We start from the raw sequence: 19,397 nt of genomic DNA on the forward strand, positions 1-19,397 counted from the left end.
TACATCACAGGGTGCCTCACTAGTGCATCGCCTTTCCATGGGGGCCCTCATACAGGGGTCAACCTGACCTAGGGGTCCCTCATACAGCTCATACTTTGAACACACTTCCTCACATGATTTACTGGAAGAAAAGTACTGAGAAATGCAATTTTCGCAAAGGGAAAATATGGCGTCGCAAGACACCTGCACAGTCCCTGAATGAGGAAGCAAAATGACCGCCTGTGAGTCAAGTGACTTCTTTCTTGCAGTTGCATTGAACAGAATTATCCAATCAAATGGTTGTTTAGTTTTGTTTAAACAAGCCAAAGTAGGCTATGTTGTCTGGAGGCAACAGTGTACCATAGAGGGTTAATATATTAGCTTTTTATTTTGGATAGTTTGATATTGCATATGAGTAAAGGGTTAGACTGTAATGAGAGTCTTTGGAATTCTATCATCCAGAATGCTAATTTATGGAGCCCCTGAAGAGACGTGCAGAAGAAAAAAAAAATTTCTGGTGCACACACACAAAGGCATCTTGTGCGCAAGTCAACATTTTTGGTGCACACCAACTTAAAAAAAAAAAAAAGCCATGTAAATAGTAACTGAACCACATTTATATAGCGTTTTTCTACTCCTCCGAGCACTTTTCAATTTCATGCTTTACATTCACAAACACCCAAACAGTTATACAGTGCTGGCAGAGGCTACCATGCAAAACGCCAACCTGCACATTGTTTGGGGTTCAGTGACTTACTCAAAGACACTTTCACAGGGTCATGAGGAGCTGTGCTCGGACCAGCAACCTACTGGTTGCCCAACGACTCCTCTGCGTCCTGTTGTTGGTGGCACACGCCACTCACCTACAGCAGCATTTGCCCCCTGTACCATGCCACTTGCCTACTGTCCCGCAACACTTATTCCAACCCCATGGACAGATTATGAACTTTCGGGTAATTGTCGCATATGTGGGAGGGGGGTTTTGATGGTCCTCCCCCAGACAAATTTTAATTTGTTTGATGTGATTTCCATAAGACAAAAAACACATCAACATCCATCATCCAGTTGCATAAGGATAATGAAAACTGACCAGTTACATCATGAGCACACATGACAGTTACAACTGTCAACATATGGTCCTCCAATTCATTAGCATCTTTTTTTTGGTATGAACACAAATTGCAACAAACCTTCAGTTAGGAACCTCATTGACGAGGATGCAGCAAACTGACTGGACTGTCTTTCTTTCCTTCTAAAAACTGATTTCCTGTATTCTGGTGCATTTTGGGGATGGCCAATACTTTAATTCAATCAGATTCATAGCCTTCATCCTGATGTGTTGATATTGAGGCAATGATTCCATGCAATGGCTTGGGCTTCAGGGCCCCCTGACCCCTGGTAGGCCCGTGCAGTAATCCATCCCTGTCCAACCCCCACAACCCTCGCTCTAACCCTAACCCATGGAACAGTTGGCAAGTGGTGCAGGGCAGTAAGCGCTTGGCACGGGACGGTAGGCAAGTAGCATGAGACAACAGGCATGTGGCATGCACCACCAACATTGCAGTACATTATTGGTAAGTATTTACCCCTTGTCATCAATTATCAATGTACCGGGTAGGCTTATCTTTACATAATTTTTAAACGTCTATCAGACTGTCCAGCACATGATGCTAAAGGGCTTAAGGGGATGAGGGTCACTTTCCTTCACAGTACACCAGTTACATGGTGCTATACCAGACATTCTGGGTGCGTGGAGGAAATGAATAGATACATCTTTCTAGGCTGTGTACCATCAAAATGAGTTTGATGTAATAATTTTAAGGTAAAGCAGTGTTTCTTTAAATTAAATGAACTTCACATCTACAGTACACATTTCCCTCACCTTGAATCAAACTTTAGCATATCCTATCCATCTGTACAATCAAGTTATTTCGAGAAGTTGCCCTGACACCAAGGTTTTGATCTGTAGGTTTGCGCATCACTGGTAAATGTGTTCAGTTCTTGTTAGCTTCTCAAAGAGCCTCTGACTTTTAATGCAGCATTACTGTACACACCAATTAATTCATTTTGACATGAATTTGTTTCTAGACTGTTTAATGACCACTTGTGCTGTAACAACGCAGCAGGAAAGACTATAGAGTACAATCGGAATAGTCTCAACTCCGGTGTAATGCCTTGTTTTTCAGAAATTGCAGCCAAACTTTCTGTAGTAGTTGAGCCTAGGTGAGCAACATTGAGAAAGGTCATGCATGTCAAACACTAACTGCACACATTCTAATGTCAAAGTGAATCAAAAGTTGCCATAGTTCAGTCCAGCCTTTTCATTTATGTGTGAAGTGTTCCGAGAGGGCTGCATTGAAGCAAATGCCAAACCATTTCTGTTTACTTTTAGTCTTTTTTTACTGTCTTGATGTCCATGTGAAGCACTTTAGATTCCACTCCATACAAATGTGCTTTATAAATAAAACTTGAATGTTAAGTTTATTTTATTGCAAGACCAATACAGCTATACATACCACAAGAGAATCTGAACAAAAACAACAAACTTCAACTATACATAGAATGTGTTGCATTTTACTCAGCATTCAAGAACTTTTAAATAGACAAAATCAACAATGTTACACAAGTCATATTTCCTCCTTTTATTGAAAAAGACAAAAACCACATCAACATCCATCATCTAGTTGCATAAGGATAATGAAAACTGAGCAGTTACATCATGAGCACACATGACGGTTACAACTGTCAACATCTGGTCATCCAATTCATTAGCATCTTTCTTTTGGTATGAACACAAATTGCAACAAACCTTAGAAACCTCATTGACAAGGGTGCAGCAAACTGACTCGACTGTCTTTTATTTCCTTCTAATCAGTTTATAACAAATTGCCTCCGCTTCCCTGTTTCTCTCCCCCCCCCCCCCCCCCCCCACGTCACATTTATACAATTGCCATCTTCCTAATTGGAATAATCATATCTCTGTTACTGGCTGACTGACTTGTCTAGACACCTATTTAAATATACTCACGTTGCAACCGTGTCCCTTACACCATTAATCCGAAACCACATAATTAGGATATACTTGTTCCAACTGATGCAGTCTCCATGACTTCAAGGGAGAAGCTTCCAATACAAACCTAAGAAGGTACAAGAGAAGTTAGACAAAGCCCATAAAATATCTATAGAAAGCCATTAATTAACAGTTTAATGTTTCAGGCCTTGAAGTCAGATTATTGCAAACAGTTTACTTTAACCTGTGCCAGCCCTGATTTATTGTTCCAAGATTAAATGATCACAGCAAGGAAGATGACCGTTGCCATGATTGTATCAACTTGGGTCAAATTTATATGGCATACATATATAAAGCATACATACCTGTTACGGATCCCGAGTAGGAACATGTGCAACAATTATAAACCTGCATCCAGATAAGTAAAACCTTTAGTGCATGTACAGTCAAACTGAAAACGAACAATGGATGCTCAATTAATTAATTCTTCCTCAGTTAATATGAATGATGTGTTGAGAGCACATCACAGCACACAATCCAGGAATCAAACAAATTGCAATGCATACAGTTAAAAAATAAAAAAAAAAACTTACAAGATCAACCACCACGCAAGGGCAATATAACCACTCCACATTCAATCGTTCCTGAAATACAAATATAAACACATCAATAAGGACTCAAAACCAGAACCGCTCAGTGTAGGTTATATTTGAGATTAATGAATGTTTGACCCCAGACTAGGAAAGTCCCAGTGCATGTAGGACACTCCACTCTCAGAGGGGACACAGCACTGCCATCACTCAACATCAGAAACCACTAAAACAGTGGCAACTAAGAAGAGTCAAACTGGCTGTGCCTTCCTATCCCAGCAGAGTAACACTTGTTCAGGCATGGTATAGGCCTGGACAGCTGACTATAGCTGGGTGACGCAAAGTCAAGAGTTTAATTAAAATGCAGTGACAAACTATTCATCAATTATATTAACCCATTACATATGGAGTGCAAAGCACTTTAAAAAATAAAAAAAAGCCCTCCACCACCCTGCAGTATGCTAAGTAGTGAGGTTAGCTAGCCTCCCTAGTCTCAACCTACCACGTGGTCTTGAGCCTTTCAATGTAGGTTAACATGCTCCAAATGAAATCGCCCAAGTGAGACTAAAATTCAGCACTAACACACAAAACTACGTATGATACAAGACTCTTAGAGTACATTTTTATTTAGCTTCATATTAGCCTATTGTTAACGTTTCCGCGAAGAAACTTGTTGCTACTGAGCAGAATCCCACATTTTGTAACGTCATCGTAATTAATCCTTTGTTTGGCCTATATACGACATAGGACTAAAGAGATTAACATTGCAAAAGTAATGCAAGGAACACGGATGAAAAAATATCCTACCATTTGTAAGGCCAACGCTTCCCCACATCGAGCACGACACAACAAGAACATTTACCCACCACGCCACATTAATATATATAGAGATATGGTACCATAGAGTGCAACATGAAGAGCTACTTCCTTTATCCCAGCATTACAAGCGATGCATGTCGGTATAGCATTATTCCGCCCAAACCTTCAAAATGTTGTTTTGACTTATTGAGAGCATTTCACATGTTTTACTTTCCGATGCACGTATATTTTTTCATATTTTTGCAGTACAGATGCACACATTTATTTCACTGTCTATGGTCAACACAGATGCGGTTTACAAAAAAGAACAACGCATAGACTAAAGGAACAAAAACTGTGTTTTATTCGCGATTTCACGGAAAAGTAAAATTACCCCAAATGGGACAGTCTGTCAGAATCATATGCTACATTTTCACTTTTAAAAATATTGGGGGGGGGGAGAGAATCATTATTCTTGAATCTGAGCACTGTCACACTTGGAGTACATGTTAAACACCATCTTAGGATGTTTTAGCTTGAATAAAATACATTTTTAGACGCATTTAACCCTAACAATGTCAGGACATGACGGAAACAGTTGTAGCCTATACTTATAACTTATGTGTACAATTTCATGTTAGAATTCTATTATAAAATTATTTACTAACGTAAATGTGTCATTAATGGTGTTTTCACCCAAAAGATGTAGGCCTACATTAATTCCTATGATTCATTCGCAAAACGCTACCACCAGGGGGCGCCGCGCCTGTCTTTCACGAGCAGGCTGACGGAAAGCAAGGATGTATATCCGGAAGTGACAGTAGAACCTGAAACTAGGAAAGGTGGATATTTGCTTTGGTTCTGTGCAAATTAATACGACGATGTATCCCTAAATGTATGTCAGATAAATGCAGTATCGTACTTTCACGGTGATTATGACATGACTTGTAAAACGACGTCGATAGACATTGGCTTTGGCTGATTTAACCTCAGACATATGGTTGTAATCTCGCAGTGTACTTAGTCAGCTAGATAGCATAACATTAACCTACCAACGACAGACTATATTGGACGTTTGTGCTTTTCTCTCTACTGTCTTCAACTAAGGTAACGTTACACGCAATCAAACGTTCATGCATTGTTTTGTTTGTTTTTCTTCGTTTATTTATAGTTGCTAAAACGAATGTCCGAGGAACTCTTTCCAACTTTTAGTTTTTCTTCTCCTATCATATGAGAGCAATTTAGCAAAGTAAAAATACTGTGCTATCCCTCTGAATGGGTGGTTGATGATCCAACAGCATTCTGAACTTGTCTTAATCTGTAATTGTGGAAATGGATATGATGGATAAGCAAAACTGACATTACCTGAATTGACTCCAATATTTCTTTGAACTAACATGGATTCAAACGGCAGTTTTTGGCCCTCGTTGATAAGTGACACTTACACAGATATGCAAGTTAATGTTACATGTGCATTCACGCAGTGTGCCAGGAGACGGAATGTTAGGTGAGGGATGTGAAATAAGTGGCCTCAGAATCATTTGGCCAAAAGTAGGACAAGTGTCAAGTCTATTGGCATATACAACTATGTGTGAATTTATCCATATTTTACTGAGTCATGCAATTTACGTTTATAGCAGACAAAGCAAAACTGTTCATCTGTACAAAGGTCAGACATTGAGGAGTTTGTAAAACTTTCAAGGCTGACTTGTATAGCCTAGTTTAGCTGGTTTTACACTTGATAACTTGTGTTAAAAATCATTTTGTTTTTGTTTTATTACAGCACTTTATCACAATGATATCAGAAGGCAGTTCCTTCATAAAGGGCATGGCACTGGGAGCTGTATTTTGCTTGTTGCTTGCCATAATGGGGAGTTTCAGCCCAATTCAGCCCAGCTCTCCAGATGCTGAAGAGGAGCACCACCACCACCACGTCATCGCACCGAGCAACAAGGACATGCAGCTGCTGAGCGAGGCACACATGCTGGAACTGAGCCAGAAGGTGCGGGTGTACTGCGCCATCATGGTCACGCCCAAGGTCCTGGTTCACTGGGCAGCAGCCAATGAGACTTGGGCGAAGCATTGTGACAAGACGGCCTACTACAGCTCAGAATCCTCCAAAGCCTTAGAGTCGATTGACCTGCAGGAGCAGGATGAGTGGGCAAGGATCCGAAAGGCCCTGATGCACGCGTACGAGAATGCTGGGAACCTGCGCTGGTTCTTCATGGCTCGCCCTACCACATTTGCCATCATCGAGAACCTGAAATACCTGATTCTGGATAAGGACCCCTCTCAGCCATTCTACCTGGGGCGCTCGCAGAACTCCGGGGAGCTCGAGTACGTGGAATACGATAGCGGCATTGCGTTCAGCTACGAGGCGCTGCGACGGCTCATGGAGGTGTTGAAGAACGATGACCTCTGCCCGGAGCAGAGTCGCAGCCTCTGGAAGGTCAGCGAGGAGAAGCAGCTGGCCATCTGCCTCAAGTACGCCGGCGTGTTCGCCGAGAACGGGGAGGACGCCCACGGCGTGAGCCTCTTCAACAGCCAGAGCATTAACGCCCTCATCACGGAGAGCATCGCGCAGCACCCCGACAAAGTGCTGGAGAGCTGCTGCTCAGACATGGCCATCAGCTTCAGCGGCATGTCGCCCAGCCAGATGCAGGTCATGATGTACGGCGTCTACAGGCTCCGGCCATATGGACATGACTTCCATGACTCGATGATATTTCTGCCTCCCAAGGGGTCAGATAATGACTGATTCATGTTATTTTATTTCCAGCCTTGTAATAGAAAATAAGACAGGTCCTGTGACATTAGGCCTGGATGCTGTAGGGCCATGAGGGATTGTTACACATATATGATGCAGTCAGATTGCATAGAATGTTGCATCCACAGAGATCAGCTGCTGTGATTGTTTGGGGAATGTATAATATTGTAACATTTGGAGGTTGAAAAAAAAAAACCTTCATACCAAATTAAAGGGACCAATGTGAGAATGGGTCAGGAGAGGGCAAATCCTATATCTAAAGTACTTTTATTTTTGTAATTATTTTATCATCTGTACATTTTCATATTACCCTTTGAACCTACTTCTTTAAGGCTTAATCAGCACCCCTAGTATTGAAACTGAGGCACATTTGGGCAGCCGTGGCCCACTGGTTAGCACTCTGGACTTGTAACCGGAGGGTTGCCGGTTCGAGCCCCGACCAGCGGGCTGCGGCTGAAGTGCCCTTGAGCAAGGCACCTAACCCCTCACTGCTCCCCGAGCGCCGCCATTGTAGCAGGCAGCTCACTGCGCCGGGATTAGTGTGTGCTTCACCTCACTGTGTGCTGTTTGTGTTTCACTAATTCACCGATTGGGTTAAATGCAGAGACCAAATTTCCCTCACGGGATCAAAAAAGTATATATACTTATAGTTACTTATACATAACCCTTGTCATTTATATGTGCAAAACCTGTGAACTTTTCAGCATTCATGACACTGTAACAAGGTCTGTGAGATCACCTGTGATTTGATAAATTATTTGTAGAGAGACAAATTGCAACAATTACAATTACCTGGAACCGCACAACTTGATCTTCTTTAATATTTACATAAGGAAGTATTGTTAAATGAGAATATGTCAGGACAATGAAGACCTTTCCAGGTTACCATAATGATGATAATGAATTTTTACATATGTCACTTGTCGTACTGTCAAGTCTTCCTTTTAGTAAGCAATAAAGTTTGGTGGCATGTAAGAGATAAAACTCACAAAACAGGCAGATATTTGAACTGCTATGACCTAGAAAAATAATGATCAACTGTTGCTCTTGTCACCAGCCACTCTCAACATTACACACAGTCCCAATAAAATTGCTGAACTAGGTTGTTTAGATATATTAATTACAACATTGTGATGCCTCAAATATTCTAGTGTTTTTGAACATTACCTTAATGATTGAATGATATGAAGGCCTTTTAAACTGGAACTACTTGATCAGTGTAACCTGCAGCAGTGGGATGAGTTTACAATTAATAGGAGTCTTGACTTGAGACTGAGACTGTGTTTAAAAGTAGGGTAATTGGGTTTTGTAGTCACATCTGAATACAACTTTCCAATGATAATGGCACATACATTACCCGTTGCATCATCACATAGGTCAAGCTAAATACACATAATTCAGAGGCACATGCTGTAAAATTGCAGAATGTAAGTAATTAGTGCAAGGTTGTGCTGTGGGAAAAAATCCCATAGACCAAAGACTGTGCACCAATCACCAGCTCTTACACAAAACCTAAACCTTCCAAGAAAAGAAAAAATCACTGGTCAAAGAGAGATATAGTCACACCTATTGCAGTATCAGTACAAAGTTTGATAATAAACCATGTGATAATTCAAATGTTTCTTGTTTTTGCAGAATTTCTGAATTTCTATTTAACATTTGAAGGTGCTCTAAGCGATGCTGGGTAACGTCACTTCTGTTGACTTTCAAACAAAACAGAGAGCTAACTCGCTACTTCCCTCCCCCTCCCTCCCGTGCTGCTCCCGTGCAATTGAAACTCTCCTAAACGCGCATCTCTTCTGTGATTTGCTGGAACAGTTTGTTGTGTTTTTATGAGCTAGGTTTTTCTAGGTTGTTTTTGTTGCCGTTTTTTTAGCCTGGGCTGTCCACAGAGATCGCGGTTTTTTTACAGTGTATCCAGGACACAGACGGCTAGCGGTTGGTTAGGTGATGTTTGCAGTAAGTGACATAAAATGTTTTACAAACGTGTGGCATCGCTTAGAGCACTAATAAGTGCCATATTAAATGCCAGAATAAGTGTCATAGTCAAGAACAAAATATAGAAAGATTTAAAATAACTTGAATGTAGGCTTTATTTGTACATGACGGTGAGGGTTTGTTTCAAAGCTTCCAGCTTGGTAGAGTCCATTGGTTTAACAGTATTTGCGTTGCCTGGTGCTCACGGTTCAGAGGTGCGTGTCATTCGTCTGATTGGAGTGTCACTTATACGTCTTCATGTGCCACAGTCCATCATTGAGATAGTGAACATTTTCAATACCGATACCTTTGTTCACTCGTTCTCTGTAATGGAATGATGTAAGAGACATTCATGATGGACAGTAGTGTTGAATATGTCACAAGCCCCACCCTCAAACCTCCTGCTGTACTTACATGTCATCTGCAGACATCTTCATCACTCCAACACATAGTGCATGCTGCTTGCCTTCTGCCATTATTGCCTGAGAGGTTAAAAGGGTCAAGGGCAAATTTGATCTCAAGATAACCCCTTGGCACACCCCACCAGCTTTGAGTAATAGTAGTAGTAGTAGTAGTAGTAGTAGTTTAATGCCATATCAGCATATATGGCTATATTGTGGCAAAAGGGTATAATAAAACAATTAGGGCTGCACAATTATCACAATCACAATATGAACCAGTGCAATTATCGCAAAGCCTACAAATAATCATGCACAGTTAATCTGGTCACATTTAAGATTTTTTATATTCATGTCATCCTCCTTGACTACGCAAATTCTGATTGGTGAGTATGCCTGGTATGTGAGAAGCACAGCACTTCTGATTGGTGAGTTTCGCAGTCATTCAGGAGTGCTGTGTTTCTCATGCACTAGGCATGCTCATCAATCAGAAGTGGCACAACTTAGAGACATTTGGAATACTGAACTGAATCAGTTCATTGACATTCAAAAATCATATTGCAAATTGCAAACAAATAGAATGACATAGATAACACAAAGGATGTAAATAAGGTTCTTCAAATCTACATGTGGTGTACACCTTGCTTTTTGTGGTGCCCCATCATCTCTGAACACAGAAATATGAATTAAAACAACAGTATTCACACAGGCATCAGAGTAAGAGCCAGAGATTGAAAGGATACAACTACTTTGTCTGAATCAGCAGGGTAAAGCTTGGCTCCGGGAGACGTCAGCCCTGGGCACATGATATTAGCTCCACTCAGGACAAATTTAATGGCCCCTTTGTCAACTTGTTGATGAGGAAGAATAAAGGGAACTAGAAAAATACACGTTAAAAAAAAAATCAAGTTACAGAACAATATATGTTTCCATACATTCAAGTATATGGCGGTCGGCAACACATGGCAGTACATATCTTACATTTGTGCAGCAGTCTGAGGGTTGGGTAAAATGGCCCCTCTCTTTGTCTAAAGAAGAGGAGCTCTCCATTTACTGTGAGGATTTCAATATGTTCATGACTTCATTAGGTGAATGTTGTCACAAGCATGAAGAAGAAAGAGGCAGAAAACAGGTAGATCATGTTAATGAGTATCTGCCCTAGAACCTCCCTTCCACTGCAAGGAAATAATTTTTCATTATTTGTGAACAAGGAAATCATTATTCATTCAAGAGGGATAAATTAACTATAACATACCATCTCACGATTTTAACCGGATCTTTTTTTGGCATGATTTGATTGAGCCATGCGTCAATGTCAGGAAACTGGTCCAACAGCTGATTTTTGATTCCCTTGATCACTGATGTCTTCAGCTGAATGCAGTTGGAAACATTTTCCTTTTCATCAAATCTGCAAAAAATAAGAAGACAATATTCATTCAAATGTCATTTTCCTTCCTACTTTCTCTTAATTTACTTTAAGCTTGAATAAGCATACTAAAAATGTCATTGGTATGTATATATTCACTTCACTGTTTAATGTTTTGCAACACCAAAATGTTGCAATTATGTCAATAAATCAACCACAAATGAATGGACAGAATCAGCAGGCTTATTCCATGGTTTCAGTGACAGGACTAGTCCGATGATGAACATCAAATACTGAAGAAGGCAGTCACGTTATGATAAACAAGTTCCCCAACACAGTAACATTATGTTAACTTATCAAGCTAAAGCTAAAACATGTAGCTGGCGTTCTCCTTGTTTGCCTATTTCAATTAGTGTGGATTGAGTGAAGCTGTCAGTTGACATAAACCAACGAGCTATCCAAGCAGATTGTAACGTTATGTTACAGCGTCTAAGTGAACTTGTCAACCATGCTCAGCTGGGTCACTCTAACGGTATGGGAGCATCTTTTTGTATAGACACATTCATCTGGTCACATAATTATACCGTTATTTCAGAAGAGGTTTCATGTCTGCTAGCTGCACGCTGGTTTATTTCGGCCAGTAAAGTAAAACGTCATTATAACTTCGCTATCATAGCTAGCCCAGGCTGTTTGGCTAACAAGCTGAATGGATTGTAAAAACAACCAATCTGTAACTTACTTTTTAAACATTCTTGTAGATAATGGTCAAAGTTGTGTCTTTCTTTCACTTGGCAATCCAACTTCGTATTGTTGTCCTTTATCACTAACCAGAAAAATCACAAAAATGAGCAAATGTTCGAAAGCATGCGATGTTCCTCCCTTAGTGACTGGCAAGGTACAATGCAACTACCGGTCTGGTTTTTGTTCGATATCAAAATAGTGGAATTAAAACATCAACTGGTTTGAAATTACAAATTAACTTAGTTCCTGATGTAGTCTGATACAAACTATTTTATATGAAAAATTTTAAATAATCAAGACTGTGATTTTTTCATAATCAACACTTATGTTGTATAGGATACAGCTTTTACTTTGAAATATGTTAAACCATAACAACAAAGGAAGTAATACATGTTAGGGTCACGTTGCCAAATTTGAATTCTGGTGTGTGAAAGGAAGAAGAAAGGTTGGTCTATTTTAAACCATTATGCAATTGACAAATAATAAACGCAATAGAACTAAATGTAAATTTCTCTCTGTCCTCGAAGCAGACAGTTTTTAATAGAAAAAGCTGTGAATGTATGAGGAGGTAAAGTGTTTTGTCCAGTGGTGTAAGAAAACCTAGCGAAAAAAGAAGCTCTCTGACTAAATTGATAGCATTTGCAGCAATGGATATTTAAATAGCCGTTAGGCTTCCACGATTGATTATATGCTAGATACATTCTTTCAAATACAAAAGAGTCTGTGTCGGTCAACAACAGTGTCATTTATTTGTTTGATACGTAATGACATTAAAAGAGTGAAGTCCTGTGCGGCTAAGTCCAACTAACGGTAGCGAGTTATGCGATTGCAAACCAAGTAATTTCTTGACCTTTCTTGATCTCACTGTCCAGCCAGAATAGCACGCGGTTCATTCGTTTCGACATTGGCTCACGGATATTACCTGTTTCATCAGTGTTTTTCCAACCATATGTGCATTTGCAAATACTTTGCTTACTGAACACTTTGCAAATCTTTTATTATTATTTCATGCACAGGCTAAGATGAACAGACGGATTGTTTCCACTTGCCTTAGTAAACAGGTCCACGTCCTCGAACTCTCTGACGAGGACAGCTCAGGAAAAGAGAATTGTTTTGGGAAAGGAGGAGGTCATCAAAATCGAGTTGTAATCGACTCAAGTGACGGAGAATTTGATAAAAGTGAGTTGATGTTGCCAGACTCATTCAAGAATAAAACGAAAATGTTGACCGGCGTCCTTTGGTGCTGCAATGCATTTCATTCATGCGTATAAAATATGAGCAGATGTTGTATTTGTACTCTTACCAGTTTTGGAAAAACTTAAAACTCGAACAACTGTTCCCAAAAAGTGCCGATCATCTGCTAAGAAAATCAGGTGAGAATGAAAGGTTTTCATGTATTGGTTAGTAATTACCATATTTCTGCATTCCATTATATGACCTTTCTTTTGAGGATGTTTACCAGTACTTAAACAATATTCAAGTTGTTCCATTTTCTTTATACTAGTAAACAGATTTCAAACCCATGCAGTGATGACAGCTTTGAGTCATGTAAGTAGTTGAGTGGGTGTAATTTGTTTTATTTACACAGTGGCTGTAAATTGTTCTGTGAGGATATTTCCACTGAAATCTCCATTTGTTTACCTGTACAATGTCTTCTTTCTTAAATGTTTCAGTATTGACCCGTGTCAAGACTCCTAAGTCAGCACCAAGAAAAGGTTCCGTCAGTAAACATGATGGGTTAGTATGCCGTTTGGTTTTGAACTTATATAAAATTTAAAATAAATTGAAATAAATATTAGTTACTTTTTTACTGACATCAAGTGTGTCCTTCTCTCTACAGTCTGAAAGCAATCAATGTGGACTCATCTTCTGATGATGACTCTGTCCTTGAGACCAAGAAACCCTCTGTTTCCCAAGGTGCTGTAATATCACATGTTATTGCCTTGCCACAGGGGTGCCCCAAGGGCTCAGTGCTGGGGCCCCTTGTTTTTGCTGTGTACACTACCTCATTGTGCCCAATCATTTACTCACACAGGTTCTCATATCACTGCTATGCAGATGATACCCAACTTTATCTATCCTTCCTGTCTGAGGATTCCACAGTCTTGGCGCGGATTTCTAACTGTCTCTGATATATCTGCTTGGAAGAAAGAACATCACCTCCAGCTAAACCTCTCTAAGACTGCTGGTCTTCCCAGCCAAACAAACCATATATCACAACATAAACATCAAAACTGACATACTCTCTCTTGCACCCACCAAGGCGGCAAGAAACGTAGGCGTCATGATTGATGACCAACTGACCTTCTAGACCGCTACAGATGGTCTAGAACACTGCGGCCCGCAAAAACAAAAAAGGGCACATGTTACCCCGTGGTTCATTGAGTTCCGCTGGCTTCCCTTAGCCGCCTGCATCAAATTCAAGTCACTAATGCTTGCATACAGAGTGATTGCTGGGTCTGCACCCACTTACTTAAGTGCTCTCATAGAAACTTGTGTAGCCCCTCTGCCCCCACTCCCATGGCAATCCAGCCTTTTTTTAATCTGTGGTCCCCTGATGGTGGAACAATCTGCCAAGCTCCATCAGAGCAGAGGAGTCCCTCTCTATCTTCAAAAAAATTCTTGGAAGACACAACTCTTCCAAGAATTCCTCCTCTCCTAGCGCTTCTGGCACTCACACATCTAATATGCACTTACCACACTTCCCCCTCATCCCTAGCCTGACGAGCCAGACCCACATTAAAATGTAGGGTCTGGGCACTCACCGTTCGCAGTGCTCAGTCCGAGGGGCGGGATAATCAGTTGTCTTTCAAATTCCCTCTGCACGCAATAGGACAGTGGCAGCACTATGAGTCCCATGCGTTTCCCACCAGCGGAGCTAGTTGGCTAGTTCAAACGTTTGCCAACTTAATAAAAGCTTAACTCGTGTCACACTGTTCGCCAGCAGCAACATCCATCTTATTTGTTTTCAAGTAGCAGGGAATTTAAGCCAAACCGTTGCAACTCTACCATCAATCATTATGTTAAGCCCACCTAACGACTCTATACACGATTTCATTGGCCTGATTAAGTTTCGATTTCTGGAGCTCACAAGCCAACGGAGAGTTGCTAGACTAGCAAATGTAATTTGCTGCCGCTAGGGGCGCGTCTAGATTTCTAGGCTACCTCATCCCTCCTCCCACTCCACTTCCCTCTTTTCTTTTCTATCTCCTATTCTACCACTTCTCCTCCTCCCATACTTCTACTAGTACTTAATATGTAGGCACTCCTATCCTCTAGTACTAGACTGTTACCGGTAGACTGTGGCCGGTTAGCTCAGTTGGTTAGAGCGTGGTGCTAATAACGCCAAGGTCGCGGGTTCGATCCCCGTACGGGCCAATTTGTTGAGTGGGCAGCCGTGGCCCACTGGTTAGCACTCTGGACTTGTAACCGGAGGGTTGCCAGTTCGAGCCCCAGTGGGCCGCGGCTGAAGTGCCCTTGAGCAAGGCACCTAACCCCTCACTGCTCCCCGAGCGCCGCCATTGTAGCAGGCAGCTCACTGCGCCGGGATTAGTGTGTGCTTCACCTCACTGTGTGCTGTTTGTGTTTCACTAATTCACTGATTGGGTTAAATGCAGAGACCAAATTTCCCTCACGGGATCAAAAAAGTATATATACTTTAGTACTAGTATTGACAGATGCAGCGATAATTCCTAGCTATATTCTCCTCTGCGCTGTAGTTAAGTGTTATTCTAATGCTGTAGCTGTAGCCCTGTAGTTTAAATGTTGAAATGTTAATAGCTTAAATTTGATTCTATTGCTGTAGTGTAGCTATAGCTTAAATCTAAAAATGCCTACATTTAATAGCCAATTGAATTGTGTAATTCAAACCCACCCTCTTGCAATTGTTGCCACTAGTTCTTCGTGACTTATAGTTATATGGTTTCAAACCATACTTTACTCTGATCATGTATAATTTGCTGCTTCATGTTCTCAACAGCCAAGTCAAACATCAAGCCTTTTCAAGTCTCACATCAATTCAACTCTCCATTCACAAATGCCATCAAGACTACCTATTTACACCCCAACCCAAAGCAGTGTTGCGATGATCCTGTTATGTCAGTCACAACTCCCATCCAATCATCTGCTCCTCCGAAGACTAGCGTTTCTAGACAACCATCTGCGAGTTCAGACAGTGATGGGAGCTTTGAGGAGTGTAAGTTTTGGCAAGAGACAAGACTGAATGGATCAAAGGAGTTTATTAGCTTTTTGATACATTCATAAAAGCAACCACAAATGACACAAAAATGCTTTTTTTACAGTATCTGGGATGTAACACTAAACTCAATTTTGAGGCACCAGCTTGTATGCGATATGCTAATGTAACTAATGGTTCACTTTAAGGTCTCATGGCACTCTATGTGCTTCTCTCTTTGTGTTAAAAAAGGGGTGCACACATCCAAAGATTTTCAGGTGCCAGACAAAGTATATGTTAAAAAGAGAGGAAAGTCTCTAAAAGGACAACATTTCGTTCCCCAGAATCTTCAGGCAAATATGATAAAAAGAAAAACAGTCACTCAATGTAAATGCAATCTAATCAACAGTCTGATTAATCACACCTGCTGCAGCAAACATTTGCCTGAGGAAGATTCTGGGGGATCAAACTTTGGCCTTTTAGACCTTCCTCTCTCTTGGTGTTAAAATCTGACTATTAGTTTCTTTTTCTCTAAATGCAATAGTTTTAAACCGGGTGAAGACGCCGAAGGCACAACTAAGAAAAGCGTCAGTCAGTGGGAGTGAAGACAGGTGAGAGGACAGATTATTTTTTTCTTGCATTAGAGTGTAAAGTAAAATGTTGTTTGTATAATGTATATATTTTTTTTTTACAGTTTGAAAAATTTCATTGTGGATTCTTCAGATGATGATGACTTTGTTTTTGAGTCAAGGAAGCCTCCAGCCAACAACGGTATTTCTTATACCTCACTTTCTGCAACCAAACTCATCTGTTAACATAATGAGTTTCAATAAAGTACTCTCTTGCTGTTGGTATCGAAAGTATTATTTATTATTATTATTATTATTATAATATATATATATATATATATATATATATATATATATATATATATATATATATATATATATATATATATATATTATATATATATATAATAAATTATTATTTTTTTTTATCTGGTTTAATAGGTAGCACCAAGTCCAAACCTCCTCCTGAGCTTTCACCACAAGTTGAGAGACGACCCCTCTCAAACTATGACTCCCCTGTCTTCCTCACTGATGATGACGATGACGATGCAGATGGAGTCGCCATCACAAGCACTTGGAAGAGCCGCCACACCAAGTCTACATCAGTGACCCCTCGCTCAGTCGCCGCTCCCGCCCCATCCTCTGCTCCTCCAAAGTCCAGTCAGATTAAACTGAGTGGCTGGGTCAGCTCAGATGATGAGGAGGTTGAGTCTTTAATGGACCGCCTCAAAAAGAACTTAAGGCTAAATAGTGACCGTGCCCAAACTCCTAAAAATAAGCCAGGTATTTTGTTGTTGTTGTTAATCCTTCCGATAATGTTAATATTTATCTATACTGATGCATTGACTTGCTTTTTTTTTTACAAAGTTTTGCCTCTCTGGAATGTTTTAAAATTCTATTTTTCCATTGCAGAGCCTAAGCAGAAGCCCTGCCTGTCCGATTCATCTGTAAAGGGAAAAATCCAACCAAAACACAGACGTGAGAAGGGAGCTGAGAGTAACCACACGCCTGTGCAACCTCCAAAAATCCCACTTGTCAGTCAGACGGAGCCCAGAGCCACCAACGGAAGCAGGTATGTCTGTCAGTCTCTGTCTTTCTGGAGTCAAAATATTAACGTTTTGAAGTATGCTGTTTGAAAATCAACAAACAAGTCTCTGCAAACTCCTATCTCCATACCAGGGCTAATGCCTGTAAAGTCCCAGGCTGTTTCCTGCAGTCTCTATCGGACCCTACATCATCTTACTGCCGCAGTTTCAAGCAGAACAAGGAAGAACTTACCAGCAAACTCTATCGTCTGTACAACACCAGTGTTTTCGAGAGCAAGGTAAGTAGGCAGGTCTGCCCTGTGGGGTCCTGGGAAAAATCAGAGAACGTTACACGCTTTCCATCATACTTTCCCTGCAGGAGAGGGGGAAAGGGCAAGGAGCAGAAAAGCCCAATAGATACAGAACTGATCTCTTATGCCAACTGCTGTACTCCACACCATTTAAATGAAGTAACGTTTTCAGTCTTCAGCCTCAGAGAAGAGGACTGGTCTGCAAAGTCACTTTCCTTATTGCTGCATTAGACTATTAGACCCATGTGGTACCACAGAGGCCGCTGTGTATTAATAATATCATCCCAAACTTTCAGCTCCCAGCCGACATGTCCGTCACTTGGTGCAATAAGATGAGGAAGACGGCAGGATTCTGCATCACAGGCCAGGAGCGTGGCACAGGCGTTCGTTATGCACGTATAAGACTGTCTGTCAAAGTCTGTGACTCTGCAGGTAAATTGTCCCCTCCTTTCTCTTTTGAGTTTTCAAGTAGCTAGCTGCTGTAAGGTCTGTTAATATGAACATGTTAGTCATAGACTGTGTAATATGGGGCTCAACTGTTGTTTGTAGACCGTCTGAGGGACACCCTGGTCCATGAAATGTGCCACGCTGCCCCCTGGCTTATCCACAACGTGCGGGATGGCCATGGACCCATCTGGAAAATGTTTGCCCGGAAAGCCACGCTGGCCCATCCCGAGCTGCCCATGGTCAGCCGCTGCCACAGTTACGACATCAAGTACAAGTTCCAGTACCAGTGCAACCGCTGCAAGAATACGTGAGTCAGTCAACAGATTAAGAAGGGTGGAGTTTCCTGTGAAAAGTCTATCTATCTATTAGTTCTGGTGAAAAGTCTAATACATGATGATTAGTGTGATACAAGATACAAAGTCATTGATGGTTTTAGTGATGAAGTTAATTTAGTTGTTATTTTTACTTTACAGCATTGGACGGCACTCCAAGTCACTGGACACCCAGAGGTTTGTGTGCGCTCTCTGCACAGGTCAGCTGGTGCTGCTCACGCCTGCCAATTCCCGCGGACCCACGCCTTTCGCAATCTACGTGAAGGAGAACTACAAGACAATCCGGCAGCAGCTGACTGGCCAGAGTCACGGGGACGTCATGCGCAAGCTCAGCGCGGACTTTGCCAGCAAGACGCGTCTCAGCGAGAGCTGAGCGCCTGCTGAAGGAAGGTTGGGGATAAAACGAGATTTGTGGTTCTTACATGCATAACTAATAAATACCTCACCGATGAAATCATTTGGCAGCTTCAACAAAATCAAGCCATACTATTTGTTATCTGAAAAGGGACTCAGAAAATGAATCTCAACTAGTGAAGGAGTGGGACAATATGGGGAGTGTAATTCATCTGCTGAAATATGCTGGAAATGTTTTAACTATCTAATATGTGACAGTAATAGATAAGTCCTAAAGTTATGACAAGTTCACTAGTCACTAGTCATGGTTTGTGTCTTTTTAAATGTTTCTGTGAATTTCTGTGTTCAGTGATGTGTCTTATGATCTATTTTGTTTTGTGTCTTTCTCAATAAAGACTTTGTGTACCAACAAGGCAAATTGTTTGTCACTGAATACAATGCATTTTGTATAACAAGACCGTTATGAACATAAGTAAATACTGTAGAATTGATAAAATGATGATGCTATTTGCTGAAGCCTTTGTAACGGCACTAGACATTTGCCTCTGCACAAAAGCAA

At 41.0% G+C, this 19,397-nt stretch overlaps 3 protein-coding genes, 1 long non-coding RNA gene and 2 other non-coding genes across 8 annotated transcripts; 3 read left to right on the forward strand and 3 right to left on the reverse strand.

The window, feature by feature from the left end:
• Positions 1-2,896: 2,896 nt before the first annotated feature.
• On the reverse strand, positions 2,897-4,486 carry LOC121694334. Its single transcript, XR_006025730.1, has 4 exons — positions 4,387-4,486; positions 3,583-3,633; positions 3,355-3,397; positions 2,897-3,116 (listed from the first exon to the last, which is right to left on the reverse strand). It is a non-coding gene; the product is annotated as an uncharacterized LOC121694334 (long non-coding RNA).
• On the reverse strand, positions 3,711-3,913 carry LOC121695090. The gene has a single exon (XR_006026009.1). It is a non-coding gene; the product is annotated as a small nucleolar RNA SNORA74 (small nucleolar RNA).
• Positions 4,487-5,171: 685 nt separating the features above from the next.
• On the forward strand, positions 5,172-7,397 carry c1galt1c1 (C1GALT1-specific chaperone 1). Its single transcript, XM_042074853.1, has 2 exons — positions 5,172-5,484; positions 6,161-7,397. The coding sequence occupies exon 2, from the start codon at positions 6,173-6,175 to the stop codon at positions 7,133-7,135; it is 963 nt and encodes a 320-aa protein (XP_041930787.1). The 5' UTR covers positions 5,172-5,484; positions 6,161-6,172; the 3' UTR covers positions 7,136-7,397.
• A 1,822-nt stretch (positions 7,398-9,219) lies between these two features.
• mcts1 (MCTS1 re-initiation and release factor) lies at positions 9,220-11,797 on the reverse strand. Its single transcript, XM_042073921.1, has 6 exons — positions 11,625-11,797; positions 10,775-10,927; positions 10,501-10,598; positions 10,263-10,396; positions 9,536-9,603; positions 9,220-9,445 (listed from the first exon to the last, which is right to left on the reverse strand). The coding sequence occupies exons 1-6, from the start codon at positions 11,633-11,635 to the stop codon at positions 9,364-9,366; spliced, it is 546 nt and encodes a 181-aa protein (XP_041929855.1). The 5' UTR covers positions 11,636-11,797; the 3' UTR covers positions 9,220-9,363.
• gcna (germ cell nuclear acidic peptidase) lies at positions 11,321-19,251 on the forward strand. Of its 3 annotated transcripts, none has more exons than XM_042073912.1 (15): positions 11,321-11,417; positions 12,643-12,805; positions 12,933-12,999; positions 13,131-13,174; positions 13,300-13,363; positions 13,467-13,543; positions 15,606-15,821; positions 16,345-16,411; positions 16,495-16,571; positions 16,811-17,152; positions 17,282-17,441; positions 17,549-17,693; positions 18,002-18,137; positions 18,255-18,459; positions 18,626-19,251. In XM_042073912.1, exons 1-15 carry the CDS (start codon positions 11,394-11,396, stop codon positions 18,855-18,857), a joined length of 2,019 nt encoding a protein of 672 aa, XP_041929846.1. In that variant the 5' UTR covers positions 11,321-11,393; the 3' UTR covers positions 18,858-19,251. The 3 variants fall into 3 exon arrangements, with proteins under 3 accessions (XP_041929846.1, XP_041929850.1, XP_041929847.1); XM_042073916.1 differs by lacking the exon at positions 11,321-11,417 and adding an exon at positions 11,979-12,071; XM_042073913.1 differs by lacking the exon at positions 11,321-11,417 and adding an exon at positions 12,060-12,194.
• Positions 14,931-15,004, forward strand: trnai-aau. The gene has a single exon. It is a non-coding gene; the product is annotated as a tRNA-Ile (tRNA).
• Positions 19,252-19,397: the final 146 nt, after the last annotated feature.

The sequence above is a fragment of the Alosa sapidissima genome, chromosome 20 (genome assembly GCF_018492685.1).
Source record: "Alosa sapidissima isolate fAloSap1 chromosome 20, fAloSap1.pri, whole genome shotgun sequence".
NCBI classification, from domain to species: Eukaryota; Metazoa; Chordata; class Actinopteri; order Clupeiformes; family Clupeidae; genus Alosa; species Alosa sapidissima.